Source organism: Eucyclogobius newberryi, unplaced genomic scaffold (assembly GCF_026437365.1).
Source record: "Eucyclogobius newberryi isolate DKJ021-1_F unplaced genomic scaffold, fEucNew1.0.hap1 SCAF_6, whole genome shotgun sequence".
Classification (NCBI taxonomy): domain Eukaryota; kingdom Metazoa; phylum Chordata; class Actinopteri; order Gobiiformes; family Gobiidae; genus Eucyclogobius; species Eucyclogobius newberryi.
The window spans coordinates 23403126-23426543 of NW_027316278.1; the positions used below are offsets into that span (position 1 = coordinate 23403126).

At 39.5% G+C, this 23418-nt stretch overlaps 2 protein-coding genes across 3 annotated transcripts; one reads left to right on the forward strand and one right to left on the reverse strand.

Annotated features, from left to right (window-relative positions):
• Positions 1–129: 129 nt before the first annotated feature.
• On the forward strand, positions 130–7751 carry ppef2a (protein phosphatase with EF-hand domain 2a). Its single transcript, XM_072432993.1, has 17 exons — positions 130–351; positions 1011–1070; positions 1238–1365; positions 1445–1499; positions 1572–1747; positions 1820–1934; positions 2027–2073; positions 2685–2851; positions 2923–2959; positions 3813–3962; positions 4241–4570; positions 5015–5200; positions 5304–5446; positions 5522–5628; positions 6040–6206; positions 6293–6380; positions 7160–7751. The coding sequence occupies exons 2-17, from the start codon at positions 1019–1021 to the stop codon at positions 7411–7413; spliced, it is 2202 nt and encodes a 733-aa protein (XP_072289094.1). The 5' UTR covers positions 130–351; positions 1011–1018; the 3' UTR covers positions 7414–7751.
• A 2778-nt stretch (positions 7752–10529) lies between these two features.
• scarb2a (scavenger receptor class B, member 2a) lies at positions 10530–20968 on the reverse strand. Of its 2 annotated transcripts, XM_072434192.1 has the most exons (13): positions 20542–20967; positions 17824–17981; positions 17605–17752; positions 17324–17518; positions 16983–17074; positions 16667–16786; positions 15879–16057; positions 15265–15383; positions 15104–15177; positions 14939–14990; positions 14703–14855; positions 13919–13966; positions 10530–13626 (listed from the first exon to the last, which is right to left on the reverse strand). In XM_072434192.1, exons 1-13 carry the CDS (start codon positions 20662–20664, stop codon positions 13495–13497), a joined length of 1593 nt encoding a protein of 530 aa, XP_072290293.1. In that variant the 5' UTR covers positions 20665–20967; the 3' UTR covers positions 10530–13494. The 2 variants fall into 2 exon arrangements, with proteins under 2 accessions (XP_072290293.1, XP_072290294.1); XM_072434193.1 differs by lacking the exon at positions 13919–13966 and having other exon boundaries at positions 20542–20968.
• Positions 20969–23418: the final 2450 nt, after the last annotated feature.

The following is a 23418-nucleotide window of genomic DNA, read 5'->3' on the forward strand; positions in this document are numbered from 1 at the left end:
GCCCTAAGAGCAGTCTGGTCTCATCAAGTCATTAGTGTAATCCACTTGAAGCTCGTGCATCACACCAAGAGTCAAAAGCTGTTCCAGTACACACTTCAGTATATCGCTTGAACTGGGACCTGAACACAGACTGGACTCACTGAGCACAGGACGCTGGGCATAGCTGCACCCATGCAGAGGCCTGTCAGTTGGGTGCTGGTCCCATTCTTCCACAGGGAGTGATGAGCTGTGCAGGTTCCTCAAACAAGATCCTGAGGGACTTGTAGAGCATGCAGCAGGGCAGAAGACCGTTGTCTCCATGTGACAGCTGAACAAGCTGGAAGCTGATGACTGGCTACAGAATTTAACAATGTAAGTACATTTCTTTTTAAATTTAGATATGTAATAAAGTCTAACAATGCTGTCTATTCACCTTTAATTTGTTGACTGAAAACACAACATTTTGATTGAGCAGTGCAATGGAAAACAATTTCCTTGGATGCATCCATCATTGAACCATATTTTGGTTCAATGATGTCACTGATGACCTTATTCACACTTACAGTCATTTGAACATCGACTTCCAGCCTACTTCTTTGATAAGCTCTTGTCAATATATCTTATCTTTATTGTAAAAAATAATGACAAATGTAACGGTAAGCGCTCATGGAAACCAGACTCAAGCGGTCTTCAGGATTTAGGTCAAATCTGAAGGTCAGGAGTGAATCAACAGATAAAGAGATTAAAAGGCCTAACCCACTCTAAAGCTCCCGCATCACAGGAAGTAAGGCAAAGGAAAGAGGCCCTATGCTTTTGTACCTACTGACAAATAAGTAATTGTATTATTTTAATTATTTTAATTATTATTTTATCATTATTATTATTATTATTATTATTATTATTATATTATTATTATCTTACTTGTGTGAATTGTGTTATTGTGGAAATATGCAGGAGATGTTAAAGAATTATGACTATAGAGCAATTGTGAACAGAAAGTCAAACTCAAATGTTTCTGTGTCCTTACATAGAGACAGGCATGGGATGTGGTGTCACCAAGTCTGCCCATTTTAATAAACATCCTGGAAAAGGTAACTTCCATTGACTTAAACCGCTTTTTAAGGTGTTTTATTTGTACCTAATGCATTTTCCACCTTTTCTTTTGCAACTCAAAGCTGTCACAAGTAAGTCATCAGCTCCAGTAGTTGGGCTTTGTGTATCAAATGTTTACTCTGACTCTTTACCGTGACTCTTTCAGCCATAAGAGCTGCCATCCTGATACAGCGATGGTATCGTCAGTACGTCGCACGAACAGAAATGAGGCGGAGATGCACATGGCACATCTTCCAGTCCATCGAATATTCAGGAGAACAGGCACAGATCAAGGTATGATCCAGAACAGCAACAACCAAGCATAAAATTCAAAAAAATCCATCAAAATGTTTTTTATTTTTCTCAATTTCAGCTTTACAACTTCCTCGGCTATCTCATGGACAACTTCACTCCATCAAGCAACGAACGTAAGATATCTGATACCTCTACTTGTGTTAAATCAAACCCCACTCTATACAATGCGTTTTGTTTTATTGTAGGTAAATTAATCTCCCACATCTTCAGAGAGAACGATGTGTGTCGCGATGCAGAATGGGAGCGATATTTCTGCTACAAGAACATCGAGGTGCCAGAGATCTACTCGGGTCCTCATTTAACCTTCCCTCTGACGGTGGAGCAGGCCGTGGGTTTGGTGGAGGCATTTAGGAACAAAAAGGTGCGTTCTTCACACATCAAATGTTCATATTTATGGTTCATCCTTAGTGTTTATGGGTTTTTCTCCCCGTAGCAATTGCACTCTCGCTACGTCCTCCAGTTGCTTCTCAAGGCGTGGAGTCTGATCCGACTGTTGCCCAACATCAATCGCATTTCAACTTGTCACAGCAAAGAGATAACAATTTGTGGTAAGCGACTGCACCCTATAATATGCACATTATCATACATTCCTAAAGGATTCCATGATCATGTTATTCTTGCTTTTCATTTTTTGTGAAAGGTGATTTGCACGGTCAGTTGGAAGACCTCCTTCTTATTTTCTACAAGGTTTGTCAGCATCAAGACAGTAAAACTATACTTTATAGCACAACTAATAGCATGATAATAGGAGATAAATAGCATGGTAACCAGCACTTAAGAAGGGGAACACAATGGATTACTTTCCTTTTCTTCCCAAAGTTGGACTTGAACCTTTTTGACAAGAGAAATACATTTGATAGTTTATTGTAGGGATGAGAGAAGAGCCTGTGCCACAACTTGTGAGATTTTTTCCAGCATAAAATAGTGTTGAGTGCTTGAAAGCAGTGCTACAATAAAAGTAAAAAATACAAAATACAAAATAAAATAATTAATCTGTTCTCTGACATTTTGTTTCTGTTCAATGATCAAATAAATCAAACCCTTTAATTGTGGCTTGACAAATAAGTACTGATGGTAAGTAAAAGTTTAATCATGGTAATTACTGAAAAATGTGTTATATCTTGTTATCTTGGTTACCATGGTATTTCCGTCCTATTTCTCTGTCTCTCTTTCTAACACATTCAACACTCCATAATAAACTATTGGTACATTATGAATGAAGTCTTTGTTCATGCTTCATTAAGGGTGTGTAGTTGGTACGAAGTGATACCGATTCATTTGTTACCGTGTTGTTACAGAATGGCATGCCGTCCTTGGAGAAGCCCTATCTGTTTAACGGAGATTTTGTGGATCGAGGACACGACTCAGTGGAGATCCTCCTCATTCTGTTTGCATTTCTTCTGGTGTATCCCAGTGAAGTCTATCTGAACCGAGGAAACCACGAGGACCACATAGTGAATCTGAGGTACAACCACTAAAGACAAAAACAAGTGGCCGCATTTGTTCATATCATAATGTGTTATAACTTTATCATAGGTATGGCTTCACTAAAGAAGTCTTAACCAAATATAAGGTACATTTGTTGTGTTTGGCCCAAGTGACATAATTCTTGTATTTATCAGTGTTAGTTTGTATGTATCCCTTCTATTTCTGTATCAACAAACACAAGATTAATCCAATCCAACTTTATTTGTTTAGTACATTTTACCAACACAAGTCTCCAAAGTGCTGCACAGAGTACAAAACAAGTAAAATATATAATATATACAAAATATACAAAATATACAAAATAATAAAAGACAGTCAGAGGACCACACACTGCTCTTGCCGGGTTAAATGAGTGAATCAAAGTTTTTAAACAAGACTTAAAGGCATCAACTGTAGGTGCAGTCTTTATGTGGGAGGAAGAACGTTTGTGGCCGACTACAGAAAAGGCCCCTGGTTTTTGAGTCTCATTTTTTGGGACGAGAAGTTGTAACTGGCCCTCAGACCTCAGCGGGCGCGCAGGAGTGTAGGGGACAATGAGGTCTGAAATGTACGCGGGGGCCAGTCCATGAAGCGCTTTAAAAACAAACAATACAATTTTAAAATCAACTCTAAAGTGAATGAGGAGCTGGTGCAGTGAGCATTAAACAGGTGTTTGTTCTCTACAACGTGTTATAAGAAGTGAACATTCAAAAAGTGACATATGCAAGGTCGGTTGCTTTTGGATATAAATAATTTTAGTCTAAATATACAAATGTTTCCTTAACTTAAAGATTATGTTAGTACAATTTAAGAAGGGACACCTTGTTTTGTGAGCTACTTGTGTTGTTTCTTTCCTCAAACAGACAATAGACCTGTGTTCAAACTAGAGAGATTATACAGTTTATTACTAATGTTGGGGCCTATAATGTATGAACGTAATCATATACATCTCTTTTCAGATGCATGGCAAGCGGATACTAAAGCTGCTACAGAAGATTTTCAGCTGGTTACCGTTAGCAACTATAATTGATCAGAAAGTGCTGGTTATCCACGGAGGAATTTCTGACAGCACAGACCTTGGTATCATCGCGAGGGTGGACAGGCACAAAGTAAGTAGGACGTTATGTAAATATATTTAAAGGTGCACTATGTAATCTGCTTGTCTCCATGGAGATGTTATTGCTTTGCCTGGAATGTTCTGCTGTATAGCATTATACCTTTCATTCTTTTTATTCAATTATAAGTGTTTTTATTGCCCAGAAATCCCGTTATAAACATACTATATAAGTTTAACGCCATACTGTGGATTATTCCAGGCAAAGTCAAACATCTCTATGGAGACAAGCATAAAAGTGGCATAAAATCAAATTAAATGTGTTCTTTTTAGTACGTTTCGGCATTGAGGCCTCCAAAGAGAAGACTTACAAGCTCGGCTGGAATGTCCATAGACTCTGAACTGGACGAAGAGTGGTCGGCCAGTAAGTTCCTGCAGCGGAGGAACTCTATGACGTTTCCTAAACAGTTCGGGAGACGCACCAGCTTCCAGAACCGGTCGCTCCAGGACTTTTCAAACCGGATCAAAGTGAGTGCGGAGGATGAGCTGGAGATGCAAAGGAGGAGAACGTCCATGTTCCGCCCGGAAAATCTAACTCAGGAGAATCAAATGGTACAGTCCATCTCTATAGAGTCAATCAACAGTGAGGATGAGTGGAAACAGGTGCGTCATTATTAAATATGATCATATTTTCATAAACATATATATAAATATAATTTTTAAGATAACGTTACACCTTAGTCTATCAATAAATAATTTGCTTTACTGTTTGTTATTATTATTATTGTCATTTATTATGTTTGGATATAGCCTTACTCTTGAATGCAAATGCTGTTTTTTGTTTGGGAAGAAAAATGTATCTGTGATGTATCTTAATCGTATATTTGTATAAATATTTCTGGATCTTTAGTTTTTAATGTCCTTACTGCAGTAATTGTTTACAATACATTTTTATTTGTAATTTCAACTTCTTATTTTTAATATAGGGGACATAATAGGCTCACATACTGTATTAATAATTTGAATTTTGAATATTTATTTTTATATGTTAACATTTTGAGGTAAAATATATTTTAAATTAAAAGCAAATTTGCTGTCTGCCCATAGATTCTGGACCTGCTGTGGAGTGACCCCATGATTCAAGATGGCTGCATACCCAATGAAGTGAGGGGCGGGGGCTGTTACTGGGGTCCCGACGTGACCGAGGACTTCCTGAACAGACACAACCTGCAGCTGCTGATCCGCTCCCACGAGTGCAAACAGGAGGGCTACGAGTTCTGCCACAACCGCAAGGTGAGATGGGATTGATGCAAACACTTTCTCAGATGGGAACACAGTAAAATATCCAAATGTTGAACCTGCTTCTTACGGTCCATATTTCTTGTTCTTTTGTTAGGTTTTGACTTTGTTTTCTGCCTCTAATTACTATGATGTTGGAAGCAATAGAGGTGCCTATGTTAAGCTGGGGCCAGATCTTGTGCCTTATATGGTTCAATACCAGGCCACCAGCATGACCCGAGAGCTCACAGTCAGACAGAGGTGTGTAGCTATAATCGTTATCACACCGAAAGAGCTTTTGACATTTACTTTGTTTCAATATTGTGTTGTTTGCAGTGCGGGGCGTACTGAGCGCTCAGCCCTCAAAGTCTTGCGGGAACAACTGTTCGCTCACAAGTCTGACCTCATGAGTGCCTTCAGAACTTATGACAAAGAGAACACTGGTGTGTAATGTTTCAGTGTTCAGTGAATTACACGTAACCCAACACTATTACACTCCTATGTACCATTATGCTATTGTTATTGTCTTGACTCTGGCCATGAGAAATGTGAGCTTGTGTCTTTGTGTTTTGTGTGAAGGACTTAAATGCCCAATAAGAACAAAATAAAACAACAGCCAAGCAGAACAAAGGCCAAAACAGTTTCACAGAAACTACAGTTTAGCTTTACAGCTGTGTTAATTTAAAGTTTCTGTAAATGCGCCGGACAGAGTTTAATTCCAGAAACAGATAAAGAAGGAAAATCTCCTTCCATAATAGGTCTAATTTCAACAGGCTTTTTGTGAATGTAGAATGTATAACAGAAATAGGTATGTATAGAAAATATGTATTTATTTGTTACTCTCTCCCTGTTAGGCCTCATAGGTCTGAGTGACTGGGCGGATGCAGTGGAGGGTGTGATGCACCTCAACCTGCCCTGGAGGATGTTGCGCTCTCAGCTGGTCACATGCAAATCCAGTGAAGGAATGATCAACTACTACGAGTGGTTCAACGAGCTTGCCATCAAAAAACCTCAAACTGATGTAAATGCATGTCCATTCATATTATCTGTTATGACTAAGAGGTAAAGAAGACGGATGATGGATTATTATCATTATTTTCTCCACAGCACATTGACGAAGGGCTGATCGAGACACTGTACCGCCACCGCTGCACTATCGAGACCATCTTCAGAATCGTAGACACAGATAATTCAGGTAAAGTGTTCAAGTGGAGCTAAACTACCAACACGATAACACAATAAAAACATTATAACACAATGATAAGGTATACGGTGTAACTTTTCAAGTGGAGGGTCAGCCCCCTGCTTGTTACCATGAAGGCGTGATTGTTTTGCCTGGAATGTTCCACAGGATGGCATCAAAGTTACTGGTGAGATCTGTGGATATCTTCTAAGATAAGATAAATATTCTTCACAACAGGCATGGTGTTGTTAAAACACCTAAATAAATAAACTAAATAACAAAATGTCCTCGACAGTGGATTCCCATCAAGATGCATTATCAAGTCTGAGAAAAACATGTAGAAATCACTGGATGTGACAATCCCAGACCATTGTTTCTGTTTCAGTGTCTGAAAGGACTATGTGGCAATAAAAGCGATAACTAAATCATGTTCCTGACTCACGGTTCAATTTAGGTCAAGGCCCTTTAGGAATTCATGTTTTCTTGTATTTTAGCAATAAACGCACCTAATGCAAGATACATTTAATACCACACTGTGGAACATTCCAGCTAAAATAACAGCATCTCCCTGGACTCAAGCAGGTGGCAGACCCAGCACTAGAAAAGTTTCACAGTGCAATACAAACTGTTAGCAGCAACTGTGTGTTAAGCTACCTGTTGTCAAAAAGCGTTGCAGCGTCCTGATCCCTGACAGATAAGAGGAGGATTAACCCACTGATCTACTGCTCTCCCCATCCCCCACCATAACGACCCAAGCCTCTTCTCCTCACTGACCTTTCTCCCTCTCGCAGGGTTCATTACAATAGAGGACTTCAGGCAAACGTGGAAACTCCTGAGCATCTACCTGAAGATGGAGATCACTGACGACGCTATCTCTGACCTGGCTGTGACCATAGACAGTAACCATGACGGCTGCATAGACATAGATGAGTTTATGGAGGCTTTTCGGCTCACGGACAAAAAGAGTCGTTTGGAGCGAGGTCGCAGCATGTTTATGGGCACAGCCACAGATCTGACCAAACTGGAAGGAAATCCCAACATCTGAAAAGACGATTAAAACCTCTGATAGACTGTGGAGCTGATGCCAACACAAGCTGCTTTATGACGCACACTGGCTCCGGCCCAACTGACGCCTTCGTGGATCAGTGGGATTTAGAGAAACACTCAGGCTCGAAAAGAGCTGATTGAATCTTTTAGACATGCAACGACAAAACATTATTTATTTAAATATGTATGTATATTTAAGGTAATATAGGCAGTATTGTTTTATATGGGTTGGCAATTTTACACTTTTACAAGTTCCAATAATGGTGTTTTTAAGCTACACAAATGTATTCTAAAAGACACTAACACCAAATGCACTGCAGTAACTATTTCTTGTGCCTTAGAATTATTACTGCATATGATGAATCACACAGCACAATTTTACAAAAGAAAACCAAGATTATCAGTAAACGTCATAAAGCTGTAAATATAATCTGTTCCTTTCTGTATAAAGATATATATACATATTTTGATAAGGATCCATTCAATGCACAACAACCCAATAAAATCAATGTGATTAAAATATTTTATTCAATGCATTGTCATAAATGGTTTATAAGCTGCATTATAATTAGAACCAATCTATTGCCAAACCTTTTACTTTTTTGTAGGTCATTCTTATATTTTTCATTGACTAGTCCATTATAAAAAAACACCAGCAGGGGGCGAAATCAACCACTTTCTATTTAAAGGGCAGTTGAGATCATTTTCCCCTTTTTTTGCATTATTCTGCAAGAAAACCAACTTCAGAGTTCAGAAGACCACTTTCCTAAACTGAGTATCAAGCACAAACAATGATCATTTTTACCGTCCTCATCTCAATCCTTTTTCAGTATTTGATTTAAAGTAATGGGTAAAATCAACTGTTATGATCTTTCATGATACAATGTAATCTTCTACTTCATTAGTCCAGACTTTTGACTTTTTCATACTTATTTGAGTAACTTCATATTGTCCTTTATTTGAAGCGTTTTCACACCCCCCGTATCTCTGGCCCTGCCTTGTACCTTCTTGCAATTGTTCAAAAATACTCACACATGTCTCGTAACATTTTGCAAAAGTAAAACATGATACAAAAGCAACTATGAAGAGGAAGGTTTTCTCAGTTCTGCAATTTTGCACAGGAAGTCAATAAACCTGTTTCTATTATCATGGCTTTTTAGATGAATAGTGCAGAAACTCTCAAATTAGATATCTAAACAAATTGTTATAGTTCAATACTAAATACCAAATAATAATATATCTTCTTTAACAAGTAATTTCACAAATTGGTGGTTTATGTATTTAATGAAGTAATAAGTATTCAGCTTTATTTAATTTGTTTTTAATTCCTAGTCATGTGTTTACTTTATTATAAGTCTTTACAGTGGCAAGGTTTTATTGTCTGAACATTAATAGAGTTTGTTTAATTGAAGGAAAACGTGGTAGCGCTTACTGTAGGCCCATTTGAGTGGCCAGTACATGTACTTTGGGTTAACAATAAGAACAGTCTGTTAATGAAAGAGGTCAACGCGCTGTAACCTTCCCTAAATCTCAAACTGGTCACAAATGGGACAATGGAGGAGGCAGTTAGACCTACTTTTCAGGACATACGAAAAGGGGGCTATTGTTCACTGTCAGTAGGTGGTCTCACAGTTTGGGCACCATACTTTAGGCTCTTTTCTTTAACTTGCTGTAGGCCAGGCCTCAAAATTCACAATCTTTGACATCATGGAAGGAAACTGCGGCTGTCCCTAACCTTAAGCAGTATGAGATGAGAGATAAGCTGCAAATAAAAATAAACTAAGCAAGTGGATAAATAATCAAATGTGGTCCTATCTACTGACGTCCATGGACCCTGAAATGATCATCTCAAGGGCGGGAACATTAACCAGTTCTCAGAAAGTTAAGGCAGGATCAGCCTGTGCCTGGCACTGCTGACATAAAGCCAGTAAGGAGTCAGGTTTAACTATGTTGAAAAATTAATGTTACATAAATGTGGTAAATATTGTCTGTTATTAATTTCTACGCAGTTAAAATGCTATATTTTCTATAATGAACTTCTTCTAATTAGACTCACTTCGTCTACTTTACATCTTTGTAATTTCACATAACATTAAAGGTGGGCAATGTGCAAAATTTAAATATCAAGTATTTATCAAGTAGTAGTATCATATATATTAAAAAAAGAGCTGATTTAAGTTATGTTGGAAACTTTCAAATAAAGGAACAAGGTGCCCTTTTGTGATTCATTTTAGAGATATTTCACATTTGTTTAAACATATCAGTTTAGGTTTAATTGTCACTCAATATCACCCTGCACTACATACTGTGTAAAGCAGCAGAATGAATAATCCAAAACATACAGTATAGTACTATTTGATCTTACCCTCAATCACACCCATAACAAGTATACATCATACATCATGCTCCTTCCAATCAATAAAGAAAAGAAATAGAAAATAAAGATAAGTTATAAGGCTGTATACTATAAAAATAATAAGTTGGGTTCACGTGACCTCATACTGTACAAATCCCTATAGTTAAAACTGAGCTGGAGGCAGGTCAGACTTCGTCAGGTTACAGATTTGTTGATCTGGTTTATGGTTCATAATTACTGGGCATGTCCACATAAACCAAAAACTGGCACAAAGTTCACCATCTTCTCTGCAAGTATAAATAGACAAGAGATTTTTTCCCCAATAGATTCAGAAGATGTGATTTTTGTCAGTTAGAAGTACTTTAGCCCAAGATTGAAGAGTTTGTAGAGACAGTATCTAATAAGTGTGGATCATAAGTTTGGTTGTTTCTTTCTAAACAGTGAATCTCTCAGGGTTAACATACTGTAGGCCCCTGCCCACCCTCTCCAATGTGACATAATCAAATTCTGTGAACACAACCTGTTCATGTGTTTCAGCTTCCTGTTATGACAACATTGAGGCCTTTGCAACATTCAAAGATAGAACATGTTTTTTGAATTGATTATTGCCATGCCAATTTTTCATGACTTTGAATCTCATGGAGAATTTTTTTTTTTAAAAAAGGTAATGTTTGAGTTTAAAGTTACTGTTGAAAACTGCAATTTCCAATTTAAACTTAATATAAATAATATAAAGAAAAATGACACGGAAACGATAAACTTTGCATTTTTTTATTTTTTGCAAATACGCTATAAAGGTTTACAAAAGCACTGTAGAAACATCTGTGCAGTGTAAATTATCAAAACTAAAAAGGAATATTACTTCAAAATCATTTTGCACCCAACATGACAAGAAGATTGTCATTTTCAGCAGCAAAACAAATTAGTACAGTATATCTCAACAGGAAATGTGTGTTAGTCATTTCAGGTGTGGTCCTCAAGAGATCAAAGGACTCACAGAAGGTATGGCACTGCTGCTCATCCCTGAAGGAGGGCGTCATTCATCTCAATTCTGTAGTGTCTCCACATTCTCATTACCAAGATACTCAGCCTTTCCTTAAATCCAGTTTTACACAAACGGTGCATTGGCTTCACAGACAAAACGTTTCATTACGCGTCCAACTCAAACACACATTTTCACAATTGTTTCCAGTGTGACACCGGGCCGATATCTGACATTGAAATGAATAACCGTAAATGTGCTTTACATCAGAGTAAAACAAGAATGAACACTAAACCACACTTTCAAAAAAATTGGAAAATAAAAACAAAACACTGGGAAATAATGTGGTTCTTAACTTTTTACATAACTCTGTATTGCTTCGTTTTTCATAATACTGAGATTTCTAGTGCCGACATAAGAGCATCATTGTCCGTTTTATACATTTAAAAAAAAAAAAAATCAAAACCACATTTTTTTTTTTTTACCTCGATGTCGAATGGCAAACGCACACTTAAATTAACAACAAATACTTCACTTGGTGGCACACGAGTAGGGAAAAGTATAGTTATGTGGCGGATGGTGGCACTGCATTTCTGCCGGAGCGTAAACATGGTATATGGGAAATCTATGAGAGGTATCTTTGGTCAAGCCAGGGAAAATTGTGTAGAGTTTCAGCCCCTGGACTCAATGTGGCGGAGATAAGACATGACTCGGGTGGGTGCAATCGTACAGGCTTAAGGTTTAAGTCACAAGTCAAGGTGAACAAGTGTATTACAATAGCAATTTAAGCAAATAAATGACTCCACCACGTTACTGCTTGATACAAATCTGTGTTCCCAATTTAAAATGTACAAGTGACTAGACCTATTGAAAAGCTCCTGCAACAAAGGCAAAATCTACCAGTAATATAACGAATAATGACTGAAATACATTCTAAACTAGTTAAATGTGTTATGTTCTTATGGCATCACTAATAATCGCTGTAACAGTAAAATGCAGAAAGCTATAGCCTTTTTTTTGTCTTGTACTCAAGTGATTGTTAGGACAAAGAGCTTGTTAGAAAACTTTTTGGTCCAACCCAAAACTTTACAAAAGCCATTTCATCAGAACTAATAGCCAAAATAGGTCCACCAGATATGGCAAATGTAGCAGCAATAACACATAAGGAAAATAACACAATGTGAGCTCCAAAGTAACAGAAGAGCAGTAATATCTTCTTTAAACCACATGTATAAAGCAATACTAAAAGGACATTATAGTGAAATGTACTCTACTAAAGGACCACCTGCATTGAAATGGACATGGAACAAAAAAAACAAAACTACAATGAAAACAAAAAGGGCACGATTTCCAGGCAAAATGCACAGAAAGTATGGCCTTTACTTCACCTTTACCAGCGAGTACGACAAGCTTATGAAAAGGACACAAAACATAAGACAGTGACTCAAATGCGGTGCGCTGCATTTGCCTGGCAAATAACAGCTGGGAATGCTATGTGGAAAGGGCTGCACAGGGCCAAAGATGGGAAGTCTTGGCTCACAACAGCATCTTTGAAATTCACAGGAAGAACCAAAATCTGGTCGCCTAATACAAGGACTGGCTTTAGCAATCCAAATTGTGCTTTAAGTAACAGTGTCGACATGCAGGAGTGGTGGACAGTGGAGTAGTTAGTCTTTCAGCACACCTAGCAGGACTGCTCGCTGGATCAGGTCAGAGGTATCGACAATTCCCCTTTACATACAGTATGTACAATACCAAGTTTTTTCCAGCTTATTCTGACAATATATGAACACATTGAACCATTAAGGCAGAAAGTTGGTTCAAGTCTCCCTTGTAATTCATGTGTTTTCAGATCTAATAACTTGGACTAGAAATTATGCTAATGCCTAATTCCTAATACATAGTGTTTTGGTAAAAGGCGCTGCTGAAAAAAGCATAAGGTATAAATCACAAGTCTCCAGGTTTGAACTCTAAAGAGTGCACTCATCACGAACATATAAACCATTGTCCATAATAAACAGGACAGTGAAGGTATGCACCATTTTCATGAAATGATCAGAAACATCAAGTGCAGTGGTATGTGTGCACAAAGTCATTTTAGCACAAAAGGCAAAAATCTTAAGAGTTTGGCTCAGTCTACATCAAAACGTTCTTACAAAAAGGATATGGTATTCCAGGTTTCCTTAAAACCAATGTATCCCCTAAATGTCAGGCCAAAAAGTGTCTTCTTTAAAGGGGATTAGAAATGTTGATTTACAGGATCCTACACAGAATACAGGTGATGAAGCCAATACTAAAACTCTGGGCCACTGTTGTTCTGCTTAAAGACCGTGCATCAGTGCAAAGGCATCTATGCTACCGTGTTCCCTCAGAGAAAGTGAATAAAGGCTAGTCCCGGTGGAGCTCAGAGTCTTTTTGTGTCAAGGCCAAGCCACTGAGCCACTGTCCTCCATTGAGGACTGAAACCAGGAAAAGTGTAACCAGGAAAGGTTTAGGAAGTGTTGCAGTGCAGCGGGCAGCGCGGCCATGCTCAGCAGGTAAAGTAGAGGACAGTCATAAGAGGGCCCAGCGAGGAGAGCAAAGTCTATGTTGGATAAACATTAACTGGGTATGTGGGCCGCCCTTTCCCCCTCCCAAAACAAAGCAAAAATTGATCCCAGTGAGTGATATCCCACAGTGGTAGTTTAGCCCCCTGCACTGCTCCACAGCCCTCTTCCTGAGCTCTAGAGGCAGGTCCTCCATCAGGACTTCTGGGCCTCCACTGGGGACATGGCGATGTAAGAGCCGTTCCTTGCAGGCTGTGCAGCCGGCGTTGTTGACTGTTCATCAGGTTTGTCACTGACCTGAGTGTACGCAGTCTCATCTTTCGCAGTCTGTGCATAAAAGGTAAAGAAAGGATGTTAAAAAAGCAACATTGTGAGAGAATTGTAGCATAATAAAATGTTCATGGACACAAATCTTCCAACACTCCAATAAATGTGTGCACTATGGAGAATTTTGACTGAAATGTTGACAAGTGACCAAATGAAATCTAAAAATAACAACAGAAGCACCACAAAATACCAAATTATACAAAAACATGTCAGGTGGAGAATTAAATCCCATTAAGAAATTAAAAAATCCAGACATGAAAAGAACAGCAAACAAGGCAAAATAAAGACTTACAGCAAAAGAATGAAACGCTTCAGTAAAATCAATACGTTTTACGTCGTTCTAGAACAGAAAAGAAAACGGGGGGGGTTAAAGAAAATTAAGAACATGGTTAATAAAACATTTCACATTGCAATTAAGCATGTATCATTTTATCATCGGATGCCCAAAAACCACCACCAGCAGATATTCTTTGGCCTGGTCAGAGGACTCTCATCATGCTGCTTTAGCGCTGTTCAAACAAGCTGAAATGGTTCAGACTGAATCGATACTTTGTGTTTGGAAAACCCCAGCCAACGAGGTGAATGATGTAGTAATGTTTAACAGGTGCTGGACATTGGTGACCCACTCTAAGGACACTGAGGTTTTAACTCGAGTTTAGACAAACAGTGAAGATAACGATACGATAAGAGGGAACATGAGCTGTACATCATCCCGAGCACTGACAGTTCAATGCCTTTTGGTGCCCTCTTCAAGACCAAATCATTTCCATTAGAACAGTCATACACCAAAGATGCCAACATACAGCTCAACATGCAGGGTTTTAGTGTGTTAGTGTATTATTGACATGCACACAGCTTCAAGGTTAACTTCTAACAAACCTTATGAGTTTTATTTACAAAAATGTAACCCATTCAAACTCAAAACTACTATCATTTTATTTTAAGTATTATATCTATAGTCTACTGTTAATCTTATACTACAGTTACATGTTGAGTTATTATAAGTGGCGTTTTTGGTAACAGGATTAATTCTACAACTATTTGACGGATCAGTCCGGGACAAGCTTAATTCCTACCTTCTTCTGGCGGTTTCGACAGAATAAGAGAACCAGCACGAGCAGCAGAATGATGCCCATTCCCACGATGAGCAAGGGGAAGTTTGACACAAGTGTGACTATAAGGAGCAACGTTCTCATCTGCTGGGCTGAGTCATCATCGATAGTGGCAGTCTGGCAGAAAGAAAAGTCTACATTGAGTTTAGCTTATTTTTTTACACGTCTAAAGTACAAGGTGTTACGACAATGGAGTTTACCTCATTGACAAACATGATAGGGAATATGGTCTCGACGAGATGTTTGGTTTTGCTGAAATGGAGAAAAGCAGAGGGTCAGATAGGACAGGCAGCTCAATATGTGGTTAAAAATCAGGGAAGTGTAAAATAAAAGTAGTGTCTGTCAAAAGTTCAAGCCCCACTTACGGGAATCCTGTAACTCGCTTCACAATGATATTGAGTTGCGCCCGCTTACAGGCACGAATTGGGACACCAGTCGTCTGAAATAAAGTTAAAGTCATATGTTTATTACATAAGTTCATACTTGAAATTTGTACAATCATCAACCACTGCTACAGCAAACATACAGGCTGCAAGTCGAGGTAAGTCTCGTGGTCCTCCTTGTTTGGGCTGAGTCCTTCAAAAGCATTTATGTAGGCAGGGTCAGCTTGATAAAAGTGAGGAAATGACACCACAATAGGAGCGCCTAGAAATAAAAACATGAGTCATAAATGGTTTGAAAACATCATAAACTGTGAGATAAGAAAATTATGGTGTAGTAATATTGCCCCAGAGAAAATATGTTAAAAAACCAAGCAAAATTAAACAAAACCAGTGCCAGCACGTGTTTACAGTAGCATATCACACACACACACACACACACACACACACCACACTTACAGCTGCAGAGAAGCTTATCAAAACGCAATCACAGTATAGTCAATGGCTACTATAACAGCCTTTAATAGCCACCACCGAGTTAATCATTGAGCCGCGTATTGAGCCGACTCAGACATGTGGGAATGCCACAGAGCGAGCAGCCAGAGTGAATGAGAGAACATTTTCGGAGGAACGGAGAAGGAGCAACTGTGTCATGTGGCAGACCCCTCATCAAAGGCAGCTTGTAAGTGGGTCGTGAGCCGTGTTAAGACTGAAAGGGTTAGCGTGTGTTGAAGAGGAGGAACTGGCCTGGTCCCGTTACCTTGTCGACAAACGCTGACTTTAAGCACGCCGGTGCCGAGACAGTCTCCAGCTGGCACACAGAAGCCCTCATTAGAAGGATTGTCTTTGGGACTCATGAGAACGTCACTTGGGGGCGCGAAGCGGTACGCCTGGATGCCTTTCACCTCCACATCTTTCACATAGCCCAAATGAATAGACCTACACAAGAGAGGCGAAAACAAGACATACATTTAAAGTAGAAATGATTGGATTGTTCTCATGATCCTTAATACTTGTGATTATTCTATTCAACTATGTTTTTGTAACTGCCAAAATTAGTGGGCGTTCCAGAATTGATTAAACCAGAGGTTTAGGGAATCAAACAATGAAACAATTAGAAACTCATTTAACAATGTTCAGACATTTATGAAATAGATAACTGTGCAGGAGATCTAAAAACAGTCAGTTCTCTGAAGAGAACAATTTTACAAGTAAAAATGAGCAAATGCAATCTATATTTCAAAAAACAAACTTTAAAACAGCTTTTTTTTTAACTCACGTCAACCTCAATTATTCAGAAAGTTGGATTTCATAAAGCTAGTCACATACTAAATGGTGATTTGTTAGAATCAGATTCTTCTTACAAAACTAAAGTCTTATATTGTGACATCCATCATCTAAACCATCCTCTAATCGGATGAGTTACTGCACAGGATACCACTGAGCAGAGAAAAGGGTTCAATTATCCTTATCAATTGCAGGTTTCCTTGAAGATACCGTTCTTTGACAATCACTTGTAAACAAATCCACAAAAGTACACATGAATACCTGCAGAGATCAGCAGCAAAGATGTAGAGCAGCTCGTTTCGGTTTATCAAAGGGTGGAACACGGCGCCGTCCGTGCCATTGATCATGTTGCTCTGGTTCGAAGACCACCATGACATCTCCCTTTAGAGGAAAGAGCATTTTGGGGTTACCATAGTGTAAACGTAAACTAGAATTGGCTCGCTCATACTAGATTTTCAGTTCAAAAGTCACTTTCCATATGCAAACATTCCTTTTGCAATCTTTCCCAAAGAGCCACAAGTTGACTATGTGACACGTCTATTTGCTAGTTGTGTAACTGCTTTAAGTGGGACTTTACCTCATGCCATCCCAAGTGTCAATCTTGCCGTAATCCAGGTAGTTTTGTTCACCAGTATGGAACACAAACTCTCCTTCATGGGTGCCATTTTTCTGAAAAGAACAGGGACAATAGTCATTTACCATACGACCATAATGTAAAACAAAAAACAAACAAAAAGATATTCTGTAAGACTCAGCATAATTAATCATGAGACAGCAACACCCAAGCAAAATGAATGTCACACTTCTTTTGTTCCCCGTGACCAGCTTCCTCAGTTTAAGCCGACTACAGCGGTCTGGAAAATGGCCTTTAGCGTGTATTGCTCTAAAGTAAACCCATTAGAAGAGTGGCTGCCTTACCTTCCACATTAGGCCAAAATACTCGTCCACTTCAGGCTTCATGGAATGAATTTTAGAAAGGATAGGGTCCTTAAACCCCCAGAGAACCTCATGCACAGTGCGGGTCATGAATATCTCCACGCCCAGGCTGTTTATGTACATAGACACCAATGTTCGTAGAAAAAAGGAGTAGGAGTTCAGCTCATTCATTACAACCTACAAGACATAATCACGGATTGAGTCAGAGACATTAAATAATTGCATATGGAAGTCGAAATTACACTTAAAATACAAATACATACCACAAATGGGATGTTGATTGTCCTGATAATGTCCACCGTAGGGTCACCAGCCGACTTCTCAGGCACAAAAACAAAGCTTTTGGGGTTGAGGGCATAAACCTTGGTGCCATTCTCCAAGAAAGTTACATTTTCTCTTGGCCTGTATTCCCTTTAATAAAAAAAGATTTGATGTTAAACTGAATAAAATGGTGAATAATAAATCCACAGTGTTATGCATACCTGTAAGTATAAGGTCCTATTTGATTAAGCGCTGCCTTTCCACCCGCTAAAAACACCTCTGGGTTGGTCACGTTGAAAAAGTAATATTCCATGTAAACAGGAGGAGGGGGGTTCTTCCAAGACTCAAATACTCGGCTTTTCTCTGTCAAAGTTAATTCCTACAGAGACAAAAATCACAATCTTATAATCAAAATGTCATGGGGGCATTGCTTTGAGTCATTTTCCGGAAATGGGAAAATGGCATTAAAACAATTATTTGCCATGAGCAAACACACTTTACATTTATCTGTCAAAGTACAGCCAGGTTTGGGGAGAGCAGTACTGTTAAGTGAGTTTGAGTCTGGTGGACGGGATTACGACAGTTAGACACATGTGTAAACAGGAGACCCCCTCAGCACACTCGACGTCAAAAGCATATGTGAACCAACTCTTTCCTTACATTCACAGACCTTGATTGTTATCAGACAGGAAAAGAAGCCTCTCTGAAGGTATTTTTGGGCGCTGTAAAAGAAAAATAACCCACATCCTTCTTGTCTTTTATGGTTTGTTCCTGAAAGCCCTCTGTTCCACAACCACAAGTGGACATACATTGTTCTTAGTGGTCTCTGAGCTGATTGCCCCTTAAGGCGATGTTAGGTGTGGTGGACAATTCCTGTTTAGCTTACAAAGTCAAATACTCAGGCATGTTTAGCTTAACTATAGAAATGTTCAATAGGTTTGGTGCTCTGCCCTTTGCTGCTGCACAAAAGGCAGGACAGATGTAAAATGGGTCAGTCAAAGTATACACTTTGATCATCAGGCAATGGATTTTAAGCAAACATTCAGTACAAAGAGAAAACTTAATCTGGCCTGTAAAGTTTTAGGTCTTACAAATACCAGCGTTCATTTAGAAAGGATACATTTTGTGTTGCGAGACCTGTAAAGTTTCCCTCACTAGTCAATTACAGTTCTCATTAAGGAATCTATTACAAAAAAAGAACTTGAGGTATTTAAGTTGTGCCCTCCAGAGCATGGCTCAGTCTTTATCTGTTGCTTATAATTAAAACTGTATGAGACGGAAGAGGACATGATGTGAAAAGATGTGACGCATAACCCGGAAGATTTACAGGACTTCAGCATTAGTATCCTAAACCCTTTCTGACAGTACAGAATGAGAGTAGCATAAAAAGAACATGTTTGGTTTAGAAGGCTGCATTGTTCATGTACAATTGTTAAAAAGTGCACCACCAATGCAAAGAAAAACTCCTTACATATCATTTAGTTGACGAAAGGTGTTGTTCAGCAAATGAGTCAAGTGTTTATGCGGGAAAACTCCTATTGATGTAACCTTGTTCTTAGACTGTCCACTGTTTACCACAGCCATGAAAAGCAGCATTTAGAGGACGATGCCTTTTTTTTTTCTCGCAAAGCAGAACTGTTTGTGCTCAAGTTTGTACAAGAGAATAACAAGGATGTTCTTAGGTTAAAATTGCGCCCTCAGGCTTAGACTTTAGTCAAATTCCTCACATGACTTTCCCACTAGTGACATCTACACGCAGCTCTCAAGCAGGGCAGGAAATTGCCTCTAATGCCTATTTTGTTAACATAATAGAACACGCTACTGGTAAACGTCTGCATTGGGCCAATTTTAAGTCAACATGTTAAAGCACGTCTGAGGCAGTTGAGTAAAAAGCAGGTTTAGCCAAGCAAACGACTCTTGAGCCATTTCCAAACACATTGGATTTTCCTTTTCAGCTGATAAAACTTTGAGTAACTTAAAGTGCCATGATTTTAAGAATAAGGCCCTGGTCAGACAGTTGACAGGAGCAAAAAGTGTTATTCTCTCTTTTGAAAGTCTTGCAATAGTAACAATTCATTACAGGGGGTTTATCGTTTAATAAACCCCCTGTAATGAATTGCAGAGTGCACAGAATCTTAAAAGTGATTTATGTCAGCGCAAAGAATGCAAACTATTTGGAAGGGCAGGCAGAAGCAATTGATTGAAAGGCGTGGGTTACAGAGTCAGCTGCTGAACTCCCCCACCACAACACTTCATGACCTGCCCGAAATTAAAGACAAGAGGGGAAAGGATAAGACAGATCTAGCTCTAGAAATTACAGCAAAAAAGCCAAGCAATAATGTGTCAGATCTGTTTGTATGAATTAACAGTAAACACAATGATACTTGATGCACACACAAAAAATCTCCTGCTGCCTGCACTGTCACCAATGCAGCTCCCTTCCCCCCCATCCCTGCCTTTCCTCTCCCCCACCCTGCTGGCTAAAGAATCTACTATTACTACCGGTAACTCTCCAGCAGCAGAGCTGGATCAGCCTGCATCAACAAACGTGTCATCAGGCCAACCCGCAACACGGCATTATAGCCTGGTTTTGTGAAGCATGTCAAGTGGAACTACAGGCGCATCTTCTGACATGCGGTTTAAAGATGATGCAGATCCTTTTAAATCCTGCCATGAGTAGTCAAGCATCACGGGGGCTGTGGGAATGTCAAAGGAGGACAAACGTTCAAATGCAAAATTTAAAAAAAAGGCCGGTTTTGTGTGCAAACAGATACTGGGAGTCAATGTATGCTGCAGAGTAAAAGCCACACGCGTGAGAAACTGGCCGGTCCAAGGGCATTGGCTGTGAATGAAGGATGCTCTCGTGTGGTGCTGATACTGCTCATTCCTGGTGTCTCAAATTATTAAAAAAAAATAAAATAAAATAAAAACAAGCTTACCTTTTTCAAGCGGCTGTGGATCATCGTTTGGAAGACTTGAGCCACGACCAGGGCGATCCCCACGATGAGGAGGTGCGCGCACACGATGCCCGTGGCGTAAATGGCACACGATCTCCGGGTCATGGTGGAGGAGGTGGTGCTGGCCTCTGGACCGGACGAAACTTCACTGAAGTCGCAGATAAAGTCTCTAATGGTAGAAAGAGACTGAAATGTAATAAGGCGTGGATCCGGGTCCTCTCTCTCGTGCGGAACAGCGGAGTTTCAACTTCTCAGCTACCGCCTTGAACCGACGTCCGCTGCTGCTCTGGGGGAACACGGAGTATCAAAAATGTTGGCACTTGGAAAAACGAAACACTAACACTAAAGCTGGCCCCTAAATGAGAGTGCGGAGGAGCGAGCAGCAGAGGAGGCGACCGAATGAAGCGGCAGCAGTTTGAAGCTGTAGGTCTAATGAGGAGTAGCCGCCTCCTCCTCTTCCTCCTCTTCCTCCTCCTCTTCCTCCTCTAGCGGTGTGTGCGCTTCACATTCATCACACTGTGTGGAAAACAACTGTGTGAACGACACACAGATTATTTGCTGGGTTGTGTTTACATACGTGATGGCGTTTTTAGCATGAAAAAGTGGCTTGATGCATATGACTCAAGTCTGTAAAGTTTTAGAGGCTACAATGGCACAGAGAGGCAAACTAAAGAGATTCCCCACCTGGGACTTGTAATGACACGCACACGGGAGGGACGAGTCATAATTGCGAAAATTGTTTTTGCACAGCCAATTAAAGATAATCTTATTTTAAATAATCTCATTGTGGCACATAACTCACATAAAACACGCAGACAGTGTCAAGCTTCTTTAGTAAGAATTCCCTGGTTTACTTGGTCGTGTCTCCTTAAATATGCCCAGCGTGCTCATATAGGCACCATTCAAGCAGCCAACGATGGTTGAGGTGAGAGCTTTGTTTGACAGTCTGCGGCTCGGATTGGCTGACGCGACCACGGACCACCGTCTCGAGACCACCCCTTTCGTCTCTGATTGGTCAGAAACTGGTGAGTTCGATGTTGAATTTGATCGACTGATTTTGGGGCGGGGCTACTTTAAAGGGGGCGCCGGCAGCGCGAGGCTCCACCGGCGCGAGCCGCCACGACGAGCGGCTGGGACGCCAACTCATTGTGGCAACAAATCTAAAGGAGTTTGTGAAGAGGAATGTGCTTGATTGTTAACATTCTGCACTCTTTAGGGTTTCTCCTCTTTGCCCCTAACAGACTTTACTGTTGTCAAGAATTTGAAAACACTCTAGCTTAACACTGAATATAAAACAGAAAGAAAAGAGTTAGCAGGCATAATAAAACACATATTCTCCATCTGGGAGGTCTGAGTGGACAAATGGCACCTAAAACGATCCTTGGAAAGCCATTTAGATTTTTCACACATTTAAAACCAAATGTGCATGACCTAAAGGTAAACTGAGTCATGTGTCTAGAGTCCTAAATGCTTTACGAAAGCTGCACTTTAAGCACGTTCTAACGGGATAATGACAATAATAAACCCATAACATCTATCTTCTTAGGCGACACCTATTTTTTTATTGGGCTTGAACTTTGGCAACATATAGATACTCAACTTAATACATTAATCAAAAATGCATAGTTTTCTACTTCAGCTGCTTCTAAAAAGCCTGAAAAAATGTTGGACCTGTAGCATGTAGGTGAATCAAACATTAAATTGAGCTTAAGCAACAATTATCTAACTAAAGGTGAGTGCGGTCACAGAGTTCCCTTTTATATAACCCATTCATAAAAACTTCAAAAACCCAATTTTCCCCAGTGATATTCTTAACGTCTTTTGATATTTGTGGCTGGAAGGAAGTGTTTGGGATGTGGGTTGGTCTTCTAACAGTACTAGAATTGAGTGTTACCTCATGTGCTGTGTGCTATGGCAGTCCTAGAGGATGGGGTCAGCGGAGGGGGGCAGCATCTGTCCAAACAAGAAAAAAACAAAAAATGCTAAAGAAAATCAACAGGGGGGAAGAACAACAGACAAGTTATGCAGAAAAATGGTCTGGGACAGTGAAAAGGTGAAACTGTTCGACGTCTGTGGTCATGTCTGAATTATGTTTGGTTAGCACGACGACGGTCATTTTTCGTTCTGTTTGAAGAGATATTAGATCCCTTTAAACATCTATTTTATCATTAAACATCTAAGCCTCTGTACATATTTATAAAACACACAGGAGTTGGTGAGATTACAGGAATTTCTGGGGGCATAAACTTAAAAAATCCAGCTGAAGCAAAATAGTATGTGCATTTATTTGCAACATGGTCATTCATATCGAAAAGAAAGAAACATTCAGAAAAAATGTATCCCCCAAAAGTCCTTATAGCTTATGGATTTGTAAAGACCACTCACAAAACCAACACTTCAGTCACGGATTCTAATTGTGGCCCGAATATTTGTTTGTTAGTTTTATAAGCGTTTACTTTGAAATATTTTGTCTGTGGTATGGTATGCTATTTATGCCTCTTGGCCAGGACTCCCTTGAATAAAACATCTCTGAAACTCAATGGGACTTTCCTGGTTAGATACAGGGTAAAGAAAATAACAAAATCTGTATTTTAATCTCTTTAGGTATCCAAAAACAAAATGCTGGCAGAAAGGAGTGTTGCTCATATCAAAGGCAGGGCTTTTAAGCGTGGGTTAACCATCAGTAAAGCAAAGGCCAAACCATTTTATAAAGTCACTGAATACACACCGTGAGTAAACACGATTAAAGACAATCCTCCAAGTTTAAATAGAGTTTTCATCTTTAACCTTATGCAAACAGCAGCCAACGCCCAACGAACAAAACATGCGCAGGCAGTGCCTCAGGAAGGAATAATATTT

Bases quoted from the DNA above. Each gene is read 5' to 3' on its own strand.
- ppef2a (XM_072432993.1), top strand. From the start codon at position 1,019: ATGGGATGTGGTGTCACCAAGTCTGCCCATTTTAATAAACATCCTGGA. The intron at 2,852-2,922 runs GTACAACCACTA...ACTTTATCATAG, and splicing joins GACCACATAGTGAATCTGAG to GTATGGCTTCACTAAAGAAG. The intron at 5,201-5,303 runs GTGAGATGGGAT...TTCTTTTGTTAG, and splicing joins AGTTCTGCCACAACCGCAAG to GTTTTGACTTTGTTTTCTGC.
- scarb2a (XM_072434192.1), bottom strand. From the start codon at position 20,664: ATGACCCGGAGATCGTGTGCCATTTACGCCACGGGCATCGTGTGCGCG. The intron at 15,178-15,264 runs GTATGTTTGCTG...ACTTTATTTCAG, and splicing joins CTTACCTCGACTTGCAGCCT to ACGACTGGTGTCCCAATTCG. The intron at 14,856-14,938 runs GTAAACTCCATT...TCTTTCTGCCAG, and splicing joins CTATCATGTTTGTCAATGAG to ACTGCCACTATCGATGATGA.